At 36.3% G+C, this 24375-nt stretch overlaps 1 protein-coding gene across 33 annotated transcripts in view; it reads right to left on the bottom strand.

The window, feature by feature from the left end:
* Window positions 1-24375, bottom strand: part of ABI3BP (ABI family member 3 binding protein) — a 258099-nt gene that overhangs the window by 98430 nt on the left and 135294 nt on the right. For 22 of the 33 annotated variants that reach the window (XM_082695527.1, XM_082695505.1, XM_082695530.1 and 19 more), the window contains 17 exons: window positions 23589-23654; window positions 22352-22426; window positions 21731-21805; window positions 20790-20864; window positions 19800-19871; window positions 18920-18994; window positions 12813-12893; window positions 12340-12387; window positions 11206-11268; window positions 11015-11089; window positions 10263-10310; window positions 8621-8680; window positions 7714-7803; window positions 5488-5568; window positions 5009-5068; window positions 4217-4300; window positions 2832-2879 (listed from right to left, as the gene is read on the bottom strand). In XM_082695527.1, coding sequence (XP_082551653.1) covers window positions 2832-2879; window positions 4217-4300; window positions 5009-5068; window positions 5488-5568; window positions 7714-7803; window positions 8621-8680; window positions 10263-10310; window positions 11015-11089; window positions 11206-11268; window positions 12340-12387; window positions 12813-12893; window positions 18920-18994; window positions 19800-19871; window positions 20790-20864; window positions 21731-21805; window positions 22352-22426; window positions 23589-23654 — 1176 coding nt within the window. The remainder of the gene's footprint in view (window positions 1-2831; window positions 2880-4216; window positions 4301-5008; window positions 5069-5487; window positions 5569-7713; window positions 7804-8620; window positions 8681-10262; window positions 10311-11014; window positions 11090-11205; window positions 11269-12339; window positions 12388-12812; window positions 12894-18919; window positions 18995-19799; window positions 19872-20789; window positions 20865-21730; window positions 21806-22351; window positions 22427-23588; window positions 23655-24375) is intronic. The other 11 variants (XM_082695521.1, XM_082695524.1, XM_082695522.1 and 8 more) reach the window with 3 other exon arrangements.

Below are 24375 nucleotides of genomic sequence, written 5' to 3' on the forward strand. Positions count from 1 at the left end.
ACTATCAGTACCAGAAAAACATCATCCAGTGTGGAAAGAAAAGGATTCTGAAGCTCATAAGAACAATATTGGACTCCTGAATGGAACATTCAAGCCTCCTTCAATTTTCTGTGGTATTATCCAAATGTGGAATCACCAACAAGAGCTTTTGATGGACACTTCAAATAAGCAGATCCTCTGCCCCTCTGGTTTCCTCTATATATATCCTATTTTTTTTCTTGTCTTCGTTCATTCTCACCTGTCCACTTGTACAAATTCTGATGTGACATCAAGACTTAAACTCCTTCCCTGATCTACCAAGCTCCAAAATGATGCTTTACTTCCTTAAGACCTTATATGATGAGTCTAACATTTAATGTTGAAATACCCCCAAAATCTTCAATTTGCAAATACACCCTGCCTTAGCAACCTCTTCGACCTCAGCCATGGCAACTTCTTCCTAGAAACATTACCAAAGGCAAGGGAAGCAAGGGAAAAAATGAACTATTGGGACTTCAAGATCAAACGCTTTTGCACAGCAAAAGAAACAGTCAACAAAACCAAAAGACAACTGACAGGATGGGAGAAGATATTAGCAAATGACATATCAGATAAAGGGCTAGTATCCAAAATCTATAAAGAACTTATCAAACTCAACACCCAAAGAACAAATAATCCAATCAAGAAATGGGCAGAAGACATGAACAGACATTTCTCCAAAGCAGACACCCAGATGACCAAGAGACACATGAAAAAGTACTCCACATCACTCAGCATCAGGGAAATACAAATCAAAACCACAATGAGATACCACCTCACACCAGTCAGAATGGCTAAAATTAACAAGTCAGGAAATGACAGATGCTGGCGAGGGTGCAGAGAAAGGGAAACCCTCCTACACTGTTGGTGGGAATGCAAGCTGGTGCAACCACTCTGGAAAACAGCATAGAGGTTCTTCAAAAAGTTGAAAATAGAGCTACCCTATGACCTAGCAATTGCACTACTGGGTATTTACCCTAAAGATACAAATGTAGTGGTCTGAAGGGGCACATGCACCCCAATGTTTATAGCAGCAATGTCCACAATAGCCAAACTATGGAAAGAGCCTAGATGTCCATCAACAGATGAATGGATAAAGAAGAGGTGATATATATATATATATATATATATATATATATATATATATATACACACACATATATACAATGGAATACCATGTGGCCATCAAAAACATGAAATCTTGTCATTTGCAATGACGTGGATGGAACTAGAAGATTTTATACTTAGCGAAATAAATTAATCAGAGAAAGACAATTATCATACCATCTCACTGATATGAAGAATTTTGGAAAAAAGACAGAGAATCATAAGAGAAGGGAGGGGAAAATGAAATGAGATGAAACCAGAGAGGGAGACAAACCATAAGAGACTCTTAATCTCAGGAAAGAAATTGAGGGTTGCTGGAGGGGAGGCGGGTGGGAGGGATGGGGTGGCTGGGTGATGGACACTGGGAAGGGTATGCGCTATGGTGAGAGCTGTGAATTGTGTAAGACTGATGAATCACAGACCTGTACCCCTGAAACAAATAATACATTATGTGTTAATTAAAAAAAAAACACCCTGCCTTATTTTCCTTCTGTAGGCTTTTTATGCAGAAAAATGTTCTGTGTTCAACTAGCCTGAAGATGAAACAAAACACGTTTCCTACTACTCTGAGGTAGAGGAAATATTATGTATCTTCCAAAGATGTACTTTCTGCCAGCCCTGAAGGGGAAAGGACTCTTCATGATTCCCTTGCTAGAGGGTATGTGGGTTTACACTTTCAGCCAGTAACAGTCTCGCAGGATCCTGAAACCAAGGACAGAGCTTTCATCTGGTGTAGTCCTAGGTTCATCTGGATTTAGAGGTGTTTTAAGTTTGGTTTGTGAATGGAGTGCCCATTGGGATGTTTTTGGAAGTGGAAAAGATAACCTTCAGTTATTTTAAGGTTTATGGTTCTGCAAATTATGAGGTTTAGAAATTTCTTTGTTTTCTATAGCTTGAGAGATTTTTCTTGAGTTTTATAAAATATCTTTCCAGTGTGAAAATTTGCCCCTAATATGCTACTGTATCTTCTTCTGTTATTGATACTTTGGGGGGCAAAATTGACATAAAAGCAAAGTTATTATTTCGGAGAGTCAAGATTGGTATTTTTTATCGTTTTTTTAATATTTCATTTTTTAAGTAATCTCTACACCCAATGAGAGCTCAAACCTGTGACCCCAAGATCAAGAGTCACACACTGCACTGAGTGAGGCAGGCAGGCACCCCCTTATCATATTCTCTTAGAGTCCCCCAGCTGCATTAAAAAGTTAAGAATCATTTCTAAACTATGGCTGAGAGTAAGGGGTAGTCAGAGTCACCCTAAGGATGCGGCTTACTATGTAAACTTAACTAAACTTGACCACATTATCTGTTAGACAATTTATTAAAAACATATTCCTTAAAAGTTAACAAAAAACAGGCAGATAAAAAAGGTCTATGCACAAAGGATATTTTAAGAAACTTCCCAGTCACTGCTTGGTTAGCATAGACCAAGATCAGGTGCTCACTTAAATATATGAAATTTGCCTTAACAGAGAATTCAGATTAAGCCTAAAGTAGAAGGTGGCGTGAACAAATTTTAAAGTTAAGTTACAGGGAGGGAAGATATCCCAAACTAGATTCAGGTGTGAATCTCATAAGAACAAGAAGTCATTTGTTTTATGCATGTTCAACTCCAAAGATAAAGAATGTAAGTGAATGGCTATGAGTGGAATGAGTTTGACAATGAGCAGGGGAAGTTTTTGCTGAAGGTCAGAAAGTGGCATTACCAAATGCAGTCCCTGGAGCCTCTTTCATAGGAGTGACTGCTTCAAGGACTGTAGCAGGAATGGACAAAAAATAACAAAAAAACAAAAATCAAGTGTTAAACATTTATACAATCTCAGAACTGCAAAAATAATTGTATCTAAGTAATAATGCATCTACAGTACCAAGCAAAAACTACTAATGTTCTGAGCTGAGGGATATGGAGTCTCTCTGCACTTGGGTATCAATTTATTACTTAGTAAGTGTTATCTCTGTGGTAGACAATTGTCCCTGTGAAGTGCCCCAGACGTGTCTCACTCTTTCACGATCTTAGTATAAGTAATATACCAAAATAGACCATACCAAGCTTGCTGAAAACTCATTTTTGGAAAGAGACGAAGAACTTGGTCAATAAGATTAAGCTTTTAGGATTAGGATTAGGCTCTTAAAACAGCAGGATAAGGGACGGGCACTCAGTCGGAGCTATAGCAGGATAAGCAGGGAAAGCATGACCATATACAGATTCTGGTTGAGACATACATGAAATCCAAACTCCTAAGTGCAACATTCAACATACATTTTCAACTGATCATTTGGGCCCATTTAGCTGCAGCAGCCTCAGTGAAATGTTCTGATCAAGACTTAGAAGCCAGACAGCCTCAACTGCTCAAGGAAGCCTCTGCTTCTCCTCACCGGCCCTCTGCATATGTCCTTCTTGTTGTTTGATTATTGTTTCTTTAAACCAAGGGTTGACAGACAATGGCCCATAGACCAAGTCTCACCCACAGCTTATTTTCATATAGCCCACACAAGAACGATTTTTTCCATTTTTTAAGTGGTTGTAAAATAACAAAAGAAAAATATGCAAATATGTTCACAAAGCTCCAAATATTGACTATCTAGCCCTTCGTAGAAAATGTTTGCCAACTCCTGCCCTAGAGCTTCATTACCTAGTGTTGACTTCGCTTTGTAATTAGCAAGAAATAACCTTTATATCAGAAACCAATAATATATTATATATTAATTAACTGAATTCAAATTGTAAAAAGTGGGAAAAAATGGGGAAAAAAATGAAGTACTAACAATAGTGCCTGACACATAACAACAACACAACAACAACAACAACAACAATTTTCTATTTACCCAAACATGATTTGGTCTGTAGCTATTTCATTCCATCATATACTTTCCATATTTAAAAAATGAATAAAACTGAATGAGAAGTCAAACATTTAGAGAGAAGATTCTAATTCACAAGCATAAGAAATATCCCTCATACTACCACCTAAAGCCCCCCAACCATGTTCTCCCTGGCTATCTAGAGTAGAAGTGGCTGTTAACTCTAAATTCCTCCTTCACTTTCTCTGGACCCTATGGGATGGGCTTCACCAGGATCTGCCCAATTTACCCAGTTCAGTCTGAAGGGCTTCAGGACTCCCTGTGGTTTCAGGTTTGGGAGGTGGATGATGAGTTTGCTGAGACACTTTGGGAGCTGAAGAAAGAAAACCTCAGGTTAACAGAGTGTTCTTAGTGTGGATAGAAGTATACTTGTTCTCAATTCTGAAGTTTCAGAAAATTTTTCCTTTGAGGTTAAAATACGTGCTTCCATTACAATAACTGCCTTTAATGTGATTTACACTATTATGAAAGACAAAAGTCACACAGAAACAGGCATTTATATAACAAGGATATTCTCACAAGGATCTCTAGATGAAAAAAAGTTCCAAACCTTTACTGAGTTATGGTGGTGGTAGAGAAAGTATGGGGTGAATTTAAACTAATGATGGCACTTATAATTTAAATTTATTGGCATTGAGCACGTTTTCTATTTCACCCTTTACTGAAAGAAGACCACATCATTACCTAAAATAGCGAAACAAAAAACAAAATCATGCACAAAATAAAAATGTAAGAATTTAGATCGCCACAAGAATTATGTCACACTGTAAGAGCTGTGACAATATTTAATTTAGATCAAGGATAGATCTAAATTAAATATGCTAGACTTAGTTCATACTTGGCTCTTTTAAAAATAAATGAGTGGTTTTAATGCTCTTCAATACATTAAGAAGCAACTGAATGACAATAGAGGATGACACACGAGTCTTGTGAAGCAGAAGCAGCTGTGGTTATGAAGGTGATGAAATGGGTTTCAAATGAGCATGAAAAGCAGATGCTGATGGATAAAATGTGTCATTACCTAGTGTGGTCACTGGAGCCTCGGTTCTAAGTATAACTGGTTCAAAGATTGTGGTAGGAACTGACCAAAATCAATGAGAGAAACCAAATAGATTTTTGTGAGTGCATGAAATGTCAGAAAATTCATTTTCCCAGTAAAAATATTGCTTCTAAGCCTTCTAAGGGGGAAAGAGCAGGGAAAAGATGGTTTACACTATGTTTAATACCAAGAGGCAGAACTACGGGAGTGGGAGGAAAGAGGGGTGAGGAAAAGCGGGTCACTCTAGGGTCTATTTACCACACATACTACAGATTGCCAAAAGGAAGCTAATACACATTTGCTTAGAGACTAAGTCCTAAGGGAAAAGAATGGCATTTGATATAAAAGGGTAAGGAAGAACCACTGTTTGTGATGGTATATTAGACCAGTTGTCCTCAGAATTTAGGTTCCCAATTGGGGTAGACTGCTTGAATTCCTTAAACTGGAAACCACATATTTACCCAGTTTGGGCTGAGGTACTTCTGGATGGGGTGTGGTTTTAGCTTTGGGGCGTGGACGACGAGGTCTCTTTGTTGTTGTAGCTGAAGGAAGAAAATTTAGGGTTAATATAATGTTGATGGTTCCATAAACTCTGAATAAGATGATATGGCTAAGCTTTCTAAAATCTGTCAGTCTGAGTGGAGAAAGCTTTGTTACTTTGGTTTGATATTTCCTCCTTTGATATATTAATAGGTTTCCTTTTAAAATTGAGAGTTTATCAAAGACTAAGTTACAATAAAATTTTGTTTAGAAGTGAAGATGAGGAGCCATCATTTCTTTGAAAGTTGTCCCTAATCCAAAACTGGTTACAAATTGCCCCTAAAATATGATGATGAGAGAGAAGTTCAAAGCACATTAGAGTATTCACTTCTAATTATAATTTAGAATTCCTAAGCCTGGGCAAATTTTCCACCTGGTAAATTCACTAGATTAAGCATACAAAATGAGCTGAAACACCATGAAGTAAAAAGTTAGGGAGAACTTCAAATACAGAAAGTAAGATGCCTAAAGAAAATTCATGGTATCATAATCGACAATGCATTGGTGGCCTAAGGAAAGGGTATATGGAGAACCATATTCGGGCCTTAGCTCTAACCAACAGCATTGTTTAAACAGACTGAGACTGACATGATGCAGTCTCAAGCTAGGATGTGGGCAGATAGTGGTCTTTACTGAGTCCATACACATTTCTGTTAGAAAGGCTTTTATATTGTAAGCTGAATACTGTAATGGGATGATAACAAATTATGACAACATCATCGATATCGCACCACAGAGAACTTTGACAGTGAACAAGAAAAAGCACTTGCTAAAGGACATAAAGGATCATTACCTAAATATGTCCCAGGAGTAATGGGTTCAGAGTCTGTAGCAAGTGATGATCAAAAGTAATTGAAAAAAGAAATGTTAAACCCATGAGAAAAGTCTTCACACTCTCTTAAAAATGAACTTTACCTGTGTGCCACTGTTTTTATAGCCAAAAGGCCAAAATTTTAAAGTTCTGAAGTAGGGGTATTTGTTCTTATGAAATGGTTATATCCTTAGTATCTCCACATGTCTCCAAGCCTTTCTTGTTTTTATATTATCTGATAACACAACGAAAAACCCTGCTTAGAAAAATCTTTAGGCATCTCTCTAGTAACATTATGATTAAAAATTATGAGAATTGAATGTGAAAGTATAATTTATTGGGAAAAAAAGGCCCTAGATCATGACGGAGGAAATAGTTGATATTTTTAAGCAGATACTATAAGGAATAACCGGAACAGATGATGCTTTTTTTTTTTTTTTTTTTTTTTTGAGAGTCCACTTTGGAAAAACACCAAGACTTCTGTCCAACTGAAGTCATATAAAAGAACAAGATACGGAGGGTCATTCAGTATGCAAAACTTGTCAGTGCATTTCTCTGTTATCAGGGCAGAAAAGACCTGACAGGAGGATAGGAGAGTATGCTGTAAATCCTATCATTGAAATCAATCATTCAAAGTCTTCTTCATGGACCCATCTAAAAGTAGCATTACTGACCAAAATTTTTGAGCATCTGCTAAGTGAACATTGTCTTTTCCTCTTCTCCCAATCAGGTTGCCCTTCTAATTCCTCCTCTTCTGCTATCATCCACACATCTGGTACCACCCCACCTCTGTTTATATTATTCCTGTCTATCACTACAACCGATCCACAAGCTGTATAAATTTTAAGGTCCTCATTATGCATACCAGCATAATCTTTCACTTCTCTAACAATTAACTGCATGCCTGACAGCTGGTAAAACTCAATAAATATGTTGCTTCTGCCCATATTCCTTTATATCTATTTATGAACAGTTTCTACATGAGAAATTTCCTTCCTCAACGAAGTCATTTGTTATTTCTATTTTTCACAGATGCTAATGTAGCACTTAATAAAATGTGTGACTAAGTGAACTAAATATGCTAGTCATATACTTAACTAAGTAAGCTTTTGATAAACCAGAATCAAAGAGAAAATATAATTTTTCAGAGAAAGCAAATACAAAGGTACCAAGAAGACACCGAGAAGCACAAGAAAATCACAGAGACTTAACCAGAGCTCATGTTACTCAGGCCTTCACACTGAAGGGTCCCAGGAGCTATTAGCTGGCGAGTTAAACTGTCACCCCAAAATCATATCCCACAGGGTTCCACAGGCATCAGGAGCCACATATTTACCTAGTTTGCTCTGAGATGTAGCTGGGCTCAGTGTGGATTTATGTTTGGGACGTGGACGACGTGTCCTTGGTCGTTGTGAAGTTTTTGGAGCTGAAGAAAGGAAACTGGTTAATGTTGTCTTATAACTCCAGATACTCAAGAACGGATGATACATGGGTCTAGGGTTTTCTAAAGTTTCGCTAAAGTTTTGCTAGATTTTCTAAGACTTAATAAATTTGCCTCTTTGGTTTGGGAATTTTGTCATCTATATGCAAGAAAATTTGGGGGGACCGGTCCACTGACAGTTCTTATGGCAAAGAATATATAACATTATTCTAACAATCCAAAAAGCTTATTATTATTGGTGTCAGATTTTCAAAAAGGATTCTGACCCCAGAAACATAACATGTCTGAATCAGAGAGGGACACAGGCTTACCTGTTTTGGGGAGATTGTACTTAGAAATTATTTGGCTTAGACATACCTCCCATTAAACATTAGAATAAGTACATTTCATTTCTTAAAATCATTGGTAGACAATAAAAATGCCCTGCCTATCTTAACACAACCTTCTGTCAATGTCTACAGAACTAAAATTGATGTTATAGAGCAGCCACTCCTAATTGTATTTGAAATTTAGCTTTACCACAGAACACTGAGCAGAATCGGAGGCTCTGTAAAGCACTAAGAAACTGGATAATGTGGAAAATAGATGCTCTATACCAGCTGCGTACAGGCTTAACCAAGTAAGTAACCAAGTAACTTACTTTAAACATCTTCAATATTCAAAGTGAAGAATATAGTTGAGTGACAAGAGAGGGCGATGAGGAAAACCTTAGAAAAAGAGAACCCCTTGACCAAGATAGTAGCAGAATGGACTAGATAATGGACAGAAAATGCACTTGCTTTACGACATAAAAAATCATTACCCAACGTTGTCATGGGAGTCTCAATTCTCAGAGTTACAGATTCAAGGTCTGTGGCAGGAACTGACCAAAAGCAATAAACAACAGAAATTTAAGAACTGTATAAAAAGAAGGAAAATTATCTTGAAAATGAATCTTCTTTACTCTGTAATGATTAAAAAGCATTTCTGAACACCGTAAAAATAGTATTTGGTCTTAATTACTGGCTGTACTCTGCTATCCATTTATCTCACAAAATAGGCATACCTTTTATATTTTGCATCACTATGAGGCCTTTTTCTGTATTTAATTATCTGATTCCAACTACATTGGAAACTTGGTTCCAAAAACATCACTGTTGTCTAATATTTAAATTACTATTAAAAGCTGTAAAAGCAGGGGAGCTTGGGAGCCTGCAGGGTGCGGGGAGCCTGCTTCCCTCTCTCTCTCTCTCTGCCTGTCTCTCTGCCTCCTTGTGATCTCTGTCTGTGAAATAAATAAATAAAATCTTAAAAAAATAATTAAAAAAAAAACTGCAAAAGCTTCTGTTAGTATTTGGAAGGCTTTCACCACCACTGGTATTTGTTTTGAGGAACTGCGATAGTGAGGAGAATCTTTAAAAATGTTCTCAATTAGCCTGTTTATTGGAGATGTGGGACAGTTATGCAAAAGATAAACTTGGGGCTTTTCTCCATAATAAATGGGGTATTATTTTTTACTATTTCTCCTTTATTTATTTATTTATTTGAAATGAATAATTAAGTGGGCAACAGAGATAATTAAGAAAAAAGTTTGAAGAGTAATAATTCAACTTTTTGTTTAGGATTCCTAGAATTCTATAATATTCTGAAATGAATGAATTATGCATAGATATGAAATCCTGATTTGTAACTCCTTGGATTTAAACTGGTATCTCTATTTTTCATTAAGTCCAAAAGACTAAATGTAACTTTAAAGATCTTATCATGAAGACACTGTAAACATTTGTATGGAGATTTTCTTTTGCTAAGACATAACAGCAGAGTTGGTTGAAGCCACATCTGACAACATCTTCTAAATTAATGGAAAACATGGCGTACAGGAGAGGTGGAGAAAGTGAGCACAACAGGATGTAAGAATATTCAAAACTGTTTGCCTTAGACAAAAAAGGAAATCCTTGTTTTGCTTGGGAAATAAGCGTCTCAAGATGAATTTGTCGGCAGAAGTGTCCAGGTGCATTTGAACAGTACAGGATCAAAGAGGAAAGGACTTTCGCAAGAAAGGGACAGTTGGGTATTGTCTCCAGCCCCAACCAGCTTTTTAACTGCTCCTCTCCCATAACGGTAAATTGCAGACACATAAAAGCAGAAATCTCCAAGATTTCCTGGATGGCAGGATGGCTGTGCTCTCAGCCCCTGCAATCCTTGACAGCGTCCATTGCTGCAAGCAATCTAAATGCCTCTGAAGGTGATCAAAGGAAGAATGACATTCAGGGGTTATACAGTGAGCAGCAGAAGTAAGAATGCCTTTTGATGTTGAAAAGTTCCCTGTTAAAAATAACAAACAATGTTTTGGAAATGAATGAAAAAATGATCAATGAGCATCATATACATAAGAGGATACAGTTAATGACAGATGAGAAGGGCAAACTCAAAGAGACATCAACCAAGAAGGAAGACCTCATTACCTATGGTTGGGGAGGGAGCTTCAGTCTCCAATGTAACAGGCTCAAAGACTGCATCATAAAAAATAAACAGATAGAAGTAAGAAAAATAAAGAAGCTCAAACTTTCTGGTGCTTACTGATGATTAATTCATAAGATACAGAACGTGATTTATTCTAAAGTTGATATAAATTGCTTTCTTTATAAGCTTATTAATTATAAGAGATACTCTCTTACTAAATCAGAATTTTGTACTAATTGGAACCTTAGGAGAAATTTTCAGTTGCAAAGCAGTTGAATTTTTAGAACTATTATATAAATATCTTCTTACTTCATAGGAAATCACTTAGGTAATTGTTGCTATTTAAAATGCCATTAAGGTATTTTAGAGGAAGCCAATCTCTGATTATTGCCTACAAAGCATGAACACTGTGCCAGCCTTTTGAGTCTTATCTATTGGTGAATGCTAAAATCACTTTCAAATATGTTCCAGATATAGAAAAATCAGGCTTTTATTCATTACATACCCAAATTCAGAAAACAAAATCTAAAAATGCTAAGAAAGTGGAAACTGTCAGACTATCAGATGTGAAACCGACTAACTTTCTACATATTGGTTTGTTCATTTAACAATTAACGTGGTTACTTTGAAAAGGTAATGAACAAAATCATACTTGGGTTTCTATGCTTCATACAGTATGGCAAATTATAAAAGTTTTCAACAACATTCCCAAAGAAAAAGCTTTTTAAACTAAAGCACAGGAAATTATGTTTACCGGGTTTAGTTGGTGGCATATCTGGTTGTGCTGGGGTTTGGGGTTTAGGAAGTAATTGCTTTGGTGGTTTTGAATCTGAAGGAAAAAAGTTCCTGTAATTAGTGTCATAGCAGAGCTGTGAATGTCAAGATTAGTGTTACTTACACACCATTTTCCTAGTTACAGATCAAGGCAGTGAAAGTAGTGATTACCAGGCTGGATTTGAAGTGCATCTGGTCTACGTGTGGTTTTAGGTCTTTTGGATGGTTTTGATGCTAAAGAGAAAGGTTTAAAAATTAGCAATAATTGTCATGGTCGTAACTGTCATAATTAAAGACATATAGGCTTAAGCAAAGATCCTGTATAAATTCACTGGATATACAACAAAATTAATTTATGGGGTATGGAAAGGATGGGAAATATGTCCATTTCTCCTAATTTTTCAGAAAGGAAAAATCTTTAGGAAATGCTCAAAATGTACCTTTGAGCAAAGAAATGAGAACGATGATAAGACTTTTTTCTACATAAGTAATTTCAGAGATGACAAGTACAATAGTTTTATTTTTTAACACTAAGGTTTTTCAGCATAAAAATAGTAAGTGGAAATTTGAAACTTGCTTAGTAGGAGACCTAGAAAATAATCCATAAACACTCTAAATGATACAGAATTTCACATGGCTACAGATTTCTGGAATTTTCCAAAGTACAGCAGGTTTACTGTGAATGCTGAGAGATTTTCATGAAAGAGTAATAGTCAAATAGCATTAGTACCCCAAACAATAAAACAAGTTTGGGACTACTAATGTTCTCAAGTTACAAAGACCACATTATTTTCCTATTAGACCCTGGAAAAAGAACGGTGTTTATGCCTCTCATTATCAAAATATACTCAAAAACATTCTTCAAAGAAACAGAAAGCTGAAGAAGCCATTATTTCATGCAGCTTTTTAAGAGGGAAAAGATCTTACAAGTTGAATGAGTAAAGCAATGAAATGATAATCATGGCACTGGAATAAAATTTCACCGTTTGCCAAGTCCAGGATGAGCACAGAAGTTCCTGTGTGAGAAAGAGGAAAAGGTTTTCTCAACAGGACATAGAAGGACAAAGGGTTTGTGCAGAACCAGGAAGCTGCATCCAAGACCAGAGACGTTCCTTAAAGAAGAACACAGGTAGGATTCTTCTAGAAGTCTCCTATCTTCAGGCTCTTCAGACCCAGATAGGAAATGTAAGGAAAAGCATGGAATGAAATTATGATGGTGTGGTGAAACTGCAGTCATGCCTGGGTGGAAAGTTGGAAAAGCAAAAGTGACATTCCATGAAAGCAAGTGGAGGTCAGTAGAATTACCGATTGTGGGCACCAAAGGCTCCGGGGGTACTGTAGCAGGTTCCAGAACTATGGAAGCAAAAAGCAAGAACACTAATTATATCAAGCAGCAGCATCTTGAGGAAGGAAATATTACTCCTCATTCTTAAGCCCTATTTTTTTCTGAATGTGATTTTCCCTTCTACTTTTCCGCTTCACCCCCTTCCTCCTGCTTTCCCACACCCCATCTGCCATAAAGACGCATCCTAAGTGAGACTTTTAGGGTGCCCTACTTTAATAATCCACTTGTGGACCAGCCTATTGCTGTGGGTACCTAATAGTTACAAATAAAAAATAACAGTATATCATAAACATAGGAAGGATAGATGCTTAAATATAAAAATCAACTATACTGTTTCTTAAAGCCCAGCTACTTGGGTAGTAGGAAGCTATCATATCAGAAGCTATCATATTCCATTTTCTATGCTTACTGGAACCCTGAACATTACATTTACCAGGTTTGGACTTGGGCACATCTGGACTAGGTGTGGTTTTAGGACGGGGGCGACGACCTGGTCGTTTGGTCTTTGGTGGAGCTGAAGAAAGAAAATTAGCTAGTTAATACAAGAGCAGTAGCTCTAAAAACTGATAATACTAAATATATCTTAAAAGCATATTTAAGTTCTTTGATTTATTGTGGGTATGTATCCTTCTGTTTTGCGAATTTCTATCACCATTTACCCAGTTAAATGAGGTCTTTAACATATACATATATACATGTACATATGCATATGTATACATATACATATATAAAACATATATATATGTATATGTTAAAGATCTCCTTATTCTTCCATTTTGAGATGGAAAACTCAAAACTTTGTAAAGCTTAGAGAAGACAGTCTCCTGAAAGTTTTGAAGGTGTATGTTTCACAAGAACATGAGAAAGACACCTTTAAGGAGCCACTAGGGATACAAATTAAACTTTATTTGGCCCAAGATTCAAAAGAAATTTTTCATTTAGCATTAAAAACTTTACAAGTTAACAGCATGTATAAAAAGGTTTTGAATTCAGAAATTATTTCAAGGAATGCTTTCTAAAAATGAGATACAGTTTATAAAACTAAAGAATTTTTTTTCTCTGCAAGTAAGAACAAAGAACACAGATACACAAAGGGATATCAATGGATGAATCTGTTAATGTGAGCCTGTTACTAAAGATACCAACAGACAGGAAAAGAGGAAACAAAGCTCACTTGCTCCAATAACTGCATTACCTAATGTTGAAGGTTTTGTTTCCAGAGTTCCAGGTGCTAGGAGTGCATGAAAACCATCAGGAAGGAATCAAAATCAAAGGAAAAATGATAAAACCTTTAGATATGAAAAATCCTTGATTTCTAATTACCAAGTTGAGTGATTATATATAAACAGTGAAACTTTAATCCATGTGAGATAGTCCTTTTTTATTCAAATAGATTCCTGTGTTTTTAGACAAAATGAAAAAAAAATGTATATGTTGTCAGTTAAGTTTGGAAGAAGAAATGGAAAAAAACAAACAAAGGCATGGTTCTCAGGAAGACATGAATGCCCTAAAGTGACCAACAGCTTGTGTTATGAAGGAAAATATGGGTAATTGGCCAGGATGGCACCAGCAGAACACATTTCTTGCTCTTCTGGAGAAAAAGCTATAAATATTGGGGTTAGTTTTTCTATTTCCCTTAATGAATTGCCCAGTGACACGTCAGGATATTTAGATCTGGGAAGATCCTACTACTTTTCAAGAAAATCTGTGAATGTCAGAGTTTTGAAAATAAGAGAAACACCTCTGAATGTGAAAACACAAAAATGTTTGCAAAAAAAGGGAAGCCAAGGTCCTCCACTGGAAACAACTAGGTTAAAACAAGCTTGGGACACAGTGCTCAAATATAAGGAGGATGACAGAGCATGTGTTCAATCAAAATCAGCACGGCTTCTAGAGCCTCTGCTTAGTTAAGCAAAAACAAAGAGTGTATCATCTGACCACATGGCTGAAATGAAGATCTGAAGGACAAATTTTTAAAAAGCCCAAGGTAAGGACAAAATTGAACATAAAGGGTCCTAAGGAAGAGGTTTCTTCTTCACTCATCAAAGGAAATTTCATTAATAAGAGTTGACTGTGTTGACTGTAATTGGTGGTTGACTAGAGTTGACTGTGATGGTGGTAGAGTCTGAGGTTCTGGGGCTGCAATAAAATAATTATTATCAAAGCCGATGCTAAAGATCACCATTTAAAGACAGAAAAATTAAATGTCCTTTACTCTCAAAGCTGTTCTCTCACTGGTGAAAAATCGGGTTCTATGGCTTATTACACTAAAGATCACTCCACATCCTTTCCACAAACCACAATAAAAGTAAAAATTGAGAATTCTGGTTTTTGTTGATTTTCAGCTATTTTCTCCACTACCTAATATTCTGAAGATTTTTCCTAGTGCCTGCGAAGATACAGCTTTAAAGCAAGGTCAGGGTAGCCTCTCCAAAGCTGGCCAGAGTGTCCCATCACCTGCCAATTTGTTTTTAATTAGGATGGTCAGATTTGTCCAAGGAAGTAGGAAGAGGAAAAAGACCTAACAGACCTATAGCCAGGTCTGAGATCTGTTAGTTTTGGGTGATTTTTCAGCTGGCTGGATCTGATATTCTTAAAAAAAAAAAAGGAATTAAATATACGGTCTAAAAAGGTAAAAAGGGCCTTGATGGTTCATATAGTTCCTCATATTTACTAGTATTTATTACTGGTGAGCAAATTGGTTTACATATGAAATTTATTTCATTCTGGTTAGCAAATCAAAGAAGTCAAAAAGTAATCTCAGATTTCATCAAACACTGAACAAATTAAATAACAATATCATTTAAATATTCTGAAAGATAACAATCTGTCCAGTGTTTTTCAAATTGGCAGTAAGTAAATGATACTTTGTGCTGAATATAGTTTGGTTACAATATCTGTGCTTTTAAAAAGATTATCCAAGGGGTGCCTGGGTGGCTCAGTGGGTTAAAGCCTTTGCTTTCGGCTCAGGTCATGATCCCAGGGGCCTGGGATCAAGCCCCACATCGGGCTCTCTGCTCAGCGGGGAACCTGCTTCCCTTCCTCTCTCTCTGCCTTCCTCTCTGCCTACTTGTGATCTCTGTCTGTCAAATAAATAAAATCTTAAAAAAAAAAAAAGAGTATTTGGCCTTAAAAAAAAAATTATCCAATAGATTTCTTATTCTATAGAACAAAAAGAATTCTTTTCTTTCAAGAAGAAAATAAAAAAGGAACTCAATCTCCAAGACAGAAAAAAGTGAAGATTCTTTGTCATTTTTTTCCTACAGAAAAAGTAATTAACATGGCACCCACCAACCAGCTTAAAAGAAATTACATCATTTTGTCAGTTATATTTTTTAGACTACATTAACCAGGATGATGTTTCTGGACTAGGGGCTGTGGAAGGATTTGGAGAAGTAGATACTCTTTAGTATCTAAAATATAGAACATATAGCAAAATATTTTGCAGGTAGAGAATTTTTATTTATTCTGAAAGCAATGTATAATAGATACAAGGTGTTATAAAAGGTGGCATTGTTCATTAGCATGTCTGTAACCAAAAAAAAAAAAAATTTTTTTTCATTTCTCAAGAACTTAGCCAGAAATAGATAAAAACAGATAAACTGCAAAGCCGAAGTGATATATCAGACTAAAGTACACATAGCTAGGCAAAAATTGTGTTTCTGTGTGTGTGTGTGTGTGTGTGTGTGTAAGAGAGAAAGAGAAAGAAAAAGAGAGAGAGGGTGGGAGGAGTCTGGGTGTCTCAGATTCTACAGGAGATAGGCTAAGTAAGTAGTACATTAATGCATTAAATATAGTAACTATCAAAAAAGTCCATATCTGAAAATGGGAAACAAAAATTCTTTTTGAATTTTTGAGGATGTAATTCATGTCTTAATTTCTACCAAGTTGCCTTCTTAACTGTGAAAAAGTAAAATTTGCTACTTGTAGCATCTTTTAGAATTTACAAAGATTAAAGAATGTAGTCTTATGCATTTTATAAACAAAAATCTGTATTTTTGAGTTCCTCACTGAAATGGAAACCAAATAGGTATGGAGGCCCTCAATTAAGCATCTAATTCACCTGTACCTAGAAATACTAATGTCAGGGTTTATTAAAAGCAAGTACATCTTCTGACAAGATTTCCTCTAATTAACAATTTTAAGGTATTATGGGCAAAGGAATAAAAATGTTAAGTGGCATGCAAATAACTATACCACTCACCTCAACACAAAAGAAAAATATACCTGGCTCCCAGATTTGTGACTAACAATGAGAAAAATTTATACTTCTATCCCCTGTGTCAGAGAACTGTGTAAAAATAAAACCCTATAATTGGAGGTCTCTCTCTCTCTCTCTTTCTCTTTCTCTCTCTCTCTCTCTCTCTCTTTCCAGTCTGTTAAAAGCCTGAAGAGCCAAATGTCACCACCATCTTAAAGATTAACTGTGAAGGAAGCATTTCTCGCTGGACGAGGCAGACAAGTTGGGACATGGTACATGGTGGGATTTTCAAGAAAGCGGTGGATTATGCTTATAAAACAAGCCAAACCCAATGTGGGTTTTTACTCATTAGTGTAACCACAAAGGAAAACCAAAGGAAAAGCAAGCAATTTGCAGGGAAAGTGAGATGGAAAAATAGCAGCATGTGAGGAGAGGGCTGGGAAAGGCAATGAATCACTCAAATAAAAAAGGTTTTGGTGGTTTATTTGCTCTCCTGAACCTTGGCTAGTGACAGAAATCTTCCACAGAGCTATAATGGTGGCCTGCCCTCAAGTAAAAATAAATACATTTTAAAAAGCTAGAACCCAAGCACCGTTTTGCAGAGATCCATTACTTTGTGTTGGCTCAGACCACTGGTGGTCAACTTAAGTGGATGCATATGTAGGTGCAGATTCCGAAGTCCTAATACTTGATACGAGGGGGGAAAGCATGGCTTTTCTTAGGTGATCAGAAGGTAGAAATCAGAGGAATATAAAACTCATTGGCTTCCAAATAATTTGCCACATGTTAAAAGAAAATGTCGAATCAAAGAAGTCTCTTTGCTCAAAGAGCTTAGAATAAGAGCCCATCCTCTCCCCTTACTTGTATGAGTGAATTTCTTATAAATCTTTCTTTAGAAGATTTTCTTAAGAACATCCGAAGGCTTTTTTTGTCTTTTCAAATTTTTATCTTGTAATAACAGAAATACTTAGATTGGAGAGACATTTATTTAAATTTGGTGGTCTAAACACACAGTAATATTTTTCAGTCTGCTAGATAATAACCTTCTCTCCAAAGTACAGCATAATAGCTATAACCTAATTCCAAAGCCCTCTAAGCATGATTTTTAAACAAATGTACATTAAGCCCTTCTCTCATATAGCTGTCGAAGTTCTTTGATTTAAACTGTTAGAGCTCTTGAGTTTCATTAGCTATACTTCTTTCTCCAAATAAACCCTCTGGGTAAGAGTGAAACTTCATTCCATTTCTCTGACTTGGAAACCTCACCCATGGTCACAGCATCAAGTACGCTCCCTTTGCCTAATCCCTAATTTCCTCCAGTCTGACACCTACACCTGGAAATCTTACTGCCTCTTTAAAGGGAGTCTTGAGAATTCTTTTTTCTGAGCAGTTACATTTTTCTTCCTTGCCCATTTCACTGCAAAAAAACAAATCATGTCCATTTATGTAGAAAATTGTTTGTTTTAATGATCGTACTTTGTGAACACCCATTAGTGAAAAATCCATAGAATGTGACAGTGAGAAAAACCCTGAAGATAAGTTTAAAATTTGGAGGAAAATGATTTGCATTGACAGACTTCCTGAGTATAAGGGAATTCCTAGAAGTCAACGCTTAAACGTCTGTATAGACTCTGGATAAACAGGAAAAAAAAAAAAAAAAAAAAAGAAAAAAAAAAAGAAAAAAAAAAGAAAACTTGGTCATTCAGTATGTCCTGCCATCTAAAGGCAGGGGAATATCTCTGTTATTAATTACACAAATGCAATAATCTTGCCCTGCAAAAGAGCCTTCTTCTCTTCAGCAAAACACCATTATTACGCCTGAGAAATAAACAAAAGTCAGTATTCAGAAATCAGCTTCATTTCAGAAAGTAAATCAGGGAGCTTTGGGAAAATCCCATCCTTTCCAATCTTGCAGCTGGAGAATGAGAAGTCTTAAAACAAGGGCAGAGTTTTTAGGGGATGGAAACACTACCCCCCTTTCAGGCTGAAAAGCTACTGTTCAGTGTGATCAGAATTCCAGTCCACTCTGGTATTGGAAATTATTTCGTAGTCCTAGACAACGGAGTCCTCAATCACCCCCATCACTCTATTTCTGTATTTTCTCTGTGATGGTTATGAACAGAATGGTCCACCCAAAAGCTCAGGGCAACACTATGATAATATCAGAGGGGCTGGTTATAATGAGATCATTGCATTTCATTTTTGCACTTTCCGTGGAAAAATTGTATCAAATAACAAAATACAAATCAGAAGTTCTTGCTCCAAAGAGTGACATGAAATAATTTTTTAATCCTACTTTTGAAATTAAAAAAAAAAAAAAAAAAGGTTTGGGTATTTACCAGGTTTGGTGGATGTCCCTTCTGGGGTGAGAGGAATTTTAGGTTTCAAAGAAATAAATGGTGTTTTACTGGGAGCTGGAAAAGTAAAGAAAATAATTGACAAATCATTATTTAAGCATTTCAGTGTCTAAAACATCAAAAGGAAAACCTATACTTTAAGTGAAATGAACCCATCATCTTAGACGTTTTTTGGAAATATTCCATTGAAAGAATATTTCACAGACAAGTATTTAACAGGAAACAGTCATAAATTTGCATCTGATTCAGAAAAAGCATTTCAAGAGTATATTTGAACAGAAACAGCATTGTTACAAATAGCCACAATAACTACACAAAGAAAATTATTCTAATCCATTGTTTAAAAAAAAATCAGTATAATAATTTTGTACCCTTACTTCATATTTCTCAGCCATATTCAAGACTTTAGGCATGTTTTAAAATGAATAATCATTGATAGGTAAAATGCCATGGTCTATAGTACAAAGAAATTCTACTAACATCATAAGAGAGTACTATTCCTCCAAAGAAGTCTGAATTTGAACTTGAGGGCCTCCCTAAAAAAAAAAAAAAAAAAAAAAAAATGGAGGACTGTGTCTAAGACTACACTTCACATACAATGGCGGATGGAAGAAGAGAAGGCAGCAGTGGTTTGCCAGCTTTCCAAGGTACAGGATAATAGATGGATGCTGAATTCACATGTGCTGGCTATGAGACCAACTATTGAAAATCACAAAAGCCACCAAGCTGTTATACTTTATGAGATTCTCAGTAGTGTTAAAATGACCTAATTAGAACAGAGACTGAGACATTACACAAAAGCTAAGGCATTGAATTTTCATGTCAAAATGAAGTAACCCATCTACCAAGGACATATTATTACCCAGTGTTGTCTGTGTAGATTCAGGGATTTTAGTAATTTTAGGTGTAACTGTTCCGGGACTTGTGGTTCTTTCTGGTGATGGAAAGGAAAAAAAAAAATTAAGATTCCTAGAGGCAATAAAAAGATATCATCCCAAGAAGAACCGAATGACCCTTTTGAAATCCTGCCATATTTAGCTGTCAGTGTTTACAAATACAGTGAGTACAAGTTTTGGGAAAGAATTTATAAGTTCAGTCATAGTACTAAATGCTATAAAAAACTGTATTTATTCTACCATGGAATAGGCAAAAACTTGATTTGTTGAGCATAATTCTGAGTGTGTTATCTGACAATGTAAAATATTACCTCCAGGGAAGCTAGCTGTACCATGCAAATTCTGTGCCATAATGTATGCTTATGTTGTTCCCTCCACCTTCAAATTTGTCTGAACCCTACACATATTTTGAGACTTACATCCTCAACTCTTTCTTTTTTCTGAGCTTCCACACAAGTATTATAGCCCCATAAGCAGATTGTATAGTTTCATGTTGATTCTCACTCTTTATGCTGTATGATCTCTCTAAGAGGATAAGCAATTGGACAGAGGGAGTCATGGTCTCTCCTGTGAGCCACAGCCCCAGTTCAAAGCTGAAAATACTGCTGGCACACAAAACAAGAACTGTCAGCCTAATAAACACCTAAATATACATACATACCAAGGAAAAAAATTTCACTATAAATCTTACTTTCTAACACAGTGACATTAGTACCTGCTTCTGGGTTTATACCAAAATTCACATGTAAGAACATCACTGAAATAATTTTAAATTATGTAGTATTGAAAATTGATTTCTGTTATTTTGATTTATTCATCTTCACTTAATTTCAAATTTCGTAAAGACCCATAGACATTTAATCTATAGAATCACATAACCTCTTTTTATGATAAGGAGATGGACATTCTCTATTTGGAATTAAATATCCTGAGAGGTTAAAGAGGCAGTTATTTACCAGGTTTGGTTCTTGGTGTTTTGGGCCTGATGCGTCGTTTAGGTGTAGAAGGGATAGACGTAGTTTGCTGGGCAGCTGAAACAAGATTTAATATAGCTTTGATAAATAATATTTTGCAGGGACCAATCAGGGTATAACTGTAAATTCGTAAACTTCTTGAATAAAAGAACTACTTTTTATTTCTTTGTATCTCCAGAATGCCCAGCACTATGCTTTATACACAGTAGGGGCTCAATAAATGTGGTGTTTTGGGGCCAAGATGAATTAACTGTCCATATAAAAATCAAAGGTACATTGTTGAGCTAAATGTACTGGGAAGTGGGCACTCTTAAGGGATTTAAGAACACAAGGCAGAGTTAAGAACTCAAAAGATAACTTACTGAACAATAGAGGAGAAGCACAAACATTTGGGATTTAGAGAATGGAAGTTCAGAACTGCTTTAATTCTGTAGCTCATGACTAACCTCAGCAAGAGTTAATGAACTTCATTATTCAAATAATTTTCTATAATAGCAAATAGACTGTGTTACTTCTCTTACCCATCTTTCCTCATTGCAGAACCTACACGGTGCTCTTTATATTTAAACTATGTTGAGAAAAATACTCTGACCAGGTGGTATTGATTTGGGCTACATAGAAGGAATATATTATAAAATAATTATCATCTGTAATTCCATTGCAACTTTCTGATAAGCAAAGTGTAAAGGAATATAGAAAGAAAATAATTCTTTAAATACATGGACACCAAGATTATGGAAATCCTTTGAGAATTATCACAAGGCAGTCCTACAGATAACCCAGTTTTTGGAAGAATTTCATGACAGAGAATGAAAGGGGATGTTTATTATGAAAATACTCTGGAAATCCAACAAAACTGATTCTTTTCTTGACACTTCATCTGTTCTTTCAAAGTACACAACCATAAAAATGTCATTAGTTACCAGGTATTGTAGGTGGCATTTCAGGACTTGTGAAGATTTCCAATTTTTGAGGAACAAATGGTGTTTCACTTGGAGCTGAAAATACAAACACCCCACCCACCAAGTAATTCCAGTTAAAATGAGTTTTTTTCGGAGTTTAACATGCTTTTAGATGGTCTTGCAAAGCACATGCTACACGTACATGACTAAGAATGAAAAATGCATATAGTCTTGAAAGCTGGTAGATGAAATAATGATTTAAAGAAGAGAAAAGATCAGAATGACCATTTTTCAGTGGCAGACCCCAGGCTGGGTCAATGCAAGGAAGAGAGGTGATACAGGCCACAAACACATGAATGAGATGGGATGATATGGATGATGAAGAGGTCCATGCAATTTTCAAAGCTTTTCATTCCTTTAAGGATGGAAAAAAAAAATGATCTATTATAGTTCGAGAGAGAGAAAGAATGCCCCAAATGCAACATAAGATGCCTGCATTACAAGAAAAAAAATACATTCAGAAGTAAAAATGAAATAAATGATTAGATGTGATGGGATGAAATTGTCATTTGGAAGAATGGCATTCACATGGATTTTCTTTTGATGGAAAACAAAGTAGGATTTTTCTGTTAAAAACATTACCCAGTGTTGCCCTTGGCTGTTCAAGAGTTCTAGAAGTTTTAGGTGGGACAGAATCCAGAAATGGATCACTTGTTGCTGTTGGAATAAATGTCAACATTTATAAAAGCAGAAGGCCCCAAGAATAAAATACAAATTCATGAGTAATGAATTATGCCTCATATGGGAAAAAGTATCAAAAACAGTTGAAAGAGAGTGGACCAACATTTTTAAACTAGTGATTCATTAGGAGCGGAAGAGAAACTCACTTTTAAAAAGCATACATACTTTAAATAAAAACCATGATAAAAGCAATGTTGCATATATTTAACTTGTTTTCAACTGGTTTTTCTGATTTCTCACTTTTGTTTCTGAACTACTAGCTGAATTCACTCAGCATTCTATTTCATTTTTCCCCCTTATTTTCTGCTGCTATTCAAAATTATTTACCTTTATCATGGCACAAAAAAATGCTATCATGAGGCTGAATATATAAAACAAATCAGATATATAGCTATGTCTAGCAGAGACCAGTCCTATTTACTCCGAATCTCTCACAGTACCTAGTTTAGTAGATGCTTAATGAACACTTGCTAGAAGAAACTGTTAGATTGAGTTAAATTCATTTGTAGAAGGATCAGTAAAGGAATGTCAAAGATTAGACCCAACTGGACTTCCACAGACAAATGAATGACATGATGGCTCTAGAACAGGATTTCTCACCTCAGCACCATAGCTCTTTAGGACTGGATAATTCCTTGTTGGGGGTGGGGGGTTGTGTAGGGAGGCTGTCCTGTATATTTGCAGGAGTTTGGCAGTATCCCTGGTCTCCCTCCACTAGGTGTCAGTACCACCTTCCCCAGTTGTGACGATGAACAATATCTTTGGCTGTTGCCAAATGCCTAGAGAAGTCTTCCGCATTTGAGAATCACTGCTCTACAGAAAACTCTCTAAGAATCTGAAACTTTTTTGGAATGATATTGATAATAGAGCAATAGGGCCATTTCATGACTTTGGCTCAGTAGCAACCAAATCTATCTGCATCTCCCACACGGGGCAGAGCTTATTACTGATGGTGATAAAGAGATAATGGCTCAACAGAGACATGGGTGGGATACATCGCCCGGACCGAGACTGCCACATTCCCCTGCAGAGCTCCGAAGAGTGTGCTTCCTCCCTCTGCAAAATTAAAGCGGGAACTAGGTATAGTGCTGTCAGAATGGTCTGGCATCCAAAGAAAGTCCTGAGAAGCTGGATATACCTGTGTGGGGTTCTGACATTTCAGGCTCATCTGATGTCGCAGGGCTTGAGAAAACATCATAAGTGGCTTTTAAAAAGAAAAGGTAAAACAAAAGAGAAGATGTTCATTTTGATGAATTTTAAAAGATTTCATGACATAATTTAATGCTGGTTACAAGGGAGTCTCATGTAGACGCGAGTGAGTTTTAGCTCTGGGCTACTTGTCTTGTCACTAATGCATAATCACTGAGACTTGCCTCCAGTCTTCCTCACCGGCCCCCACCCCTGCCCCGAACTAAAGGCTTTTCCCCAGTGAACCTGGACAGTGGTCTCAAGGGTGATGTGTGCATCGTGCTATGTATTTATAATGAAGTGGTACCAGCTCTAAATCAAAGAGCTTCAAGGAGTATAAACATATATGAGCCAGAAGCAATTTGAGGAGAGATTTCCAAAGAAGGAAAAAGCGGTCACATTAAAGCTTTTTGCACTGAGTCTACTGCTTGATCTTTCTACCTAGTGAAAGTTACCATCATGGAATCTTATGTTGGGACCACACTTTTCAATTTGCATAGAAAGTTTCTCACCGATAGGCTTATTTAACCCTCTCAACATCCCTGAGAAACAGATGAGGTAGGCATCATCCTCACTTTCTAATTAATGGGGTGTTTCTCCATTTCCTAGACAACAAAGTTGACATTCACAGTGGTGAAGACATTTGCAGGTGGTCCCACACTGGGACTGTCAAGCTCAGCATATTTTCCATCCCATTAACAGGGCCAGAAAGAGCCGAGTTAAGACCCGGCCTTTTC

The sequence above is a fragment of the Mustela nivalis genome (genome assembly GCF_964662115.1).
Source record: "Mustela nivalis genome assembly, chromosome: 1".
Lineage (NCBI taxonomy): Eukaryota > Metazoa > Chordata > Mammalia > Carnivora > Mustelidae > Mustela > Mustela nivalis.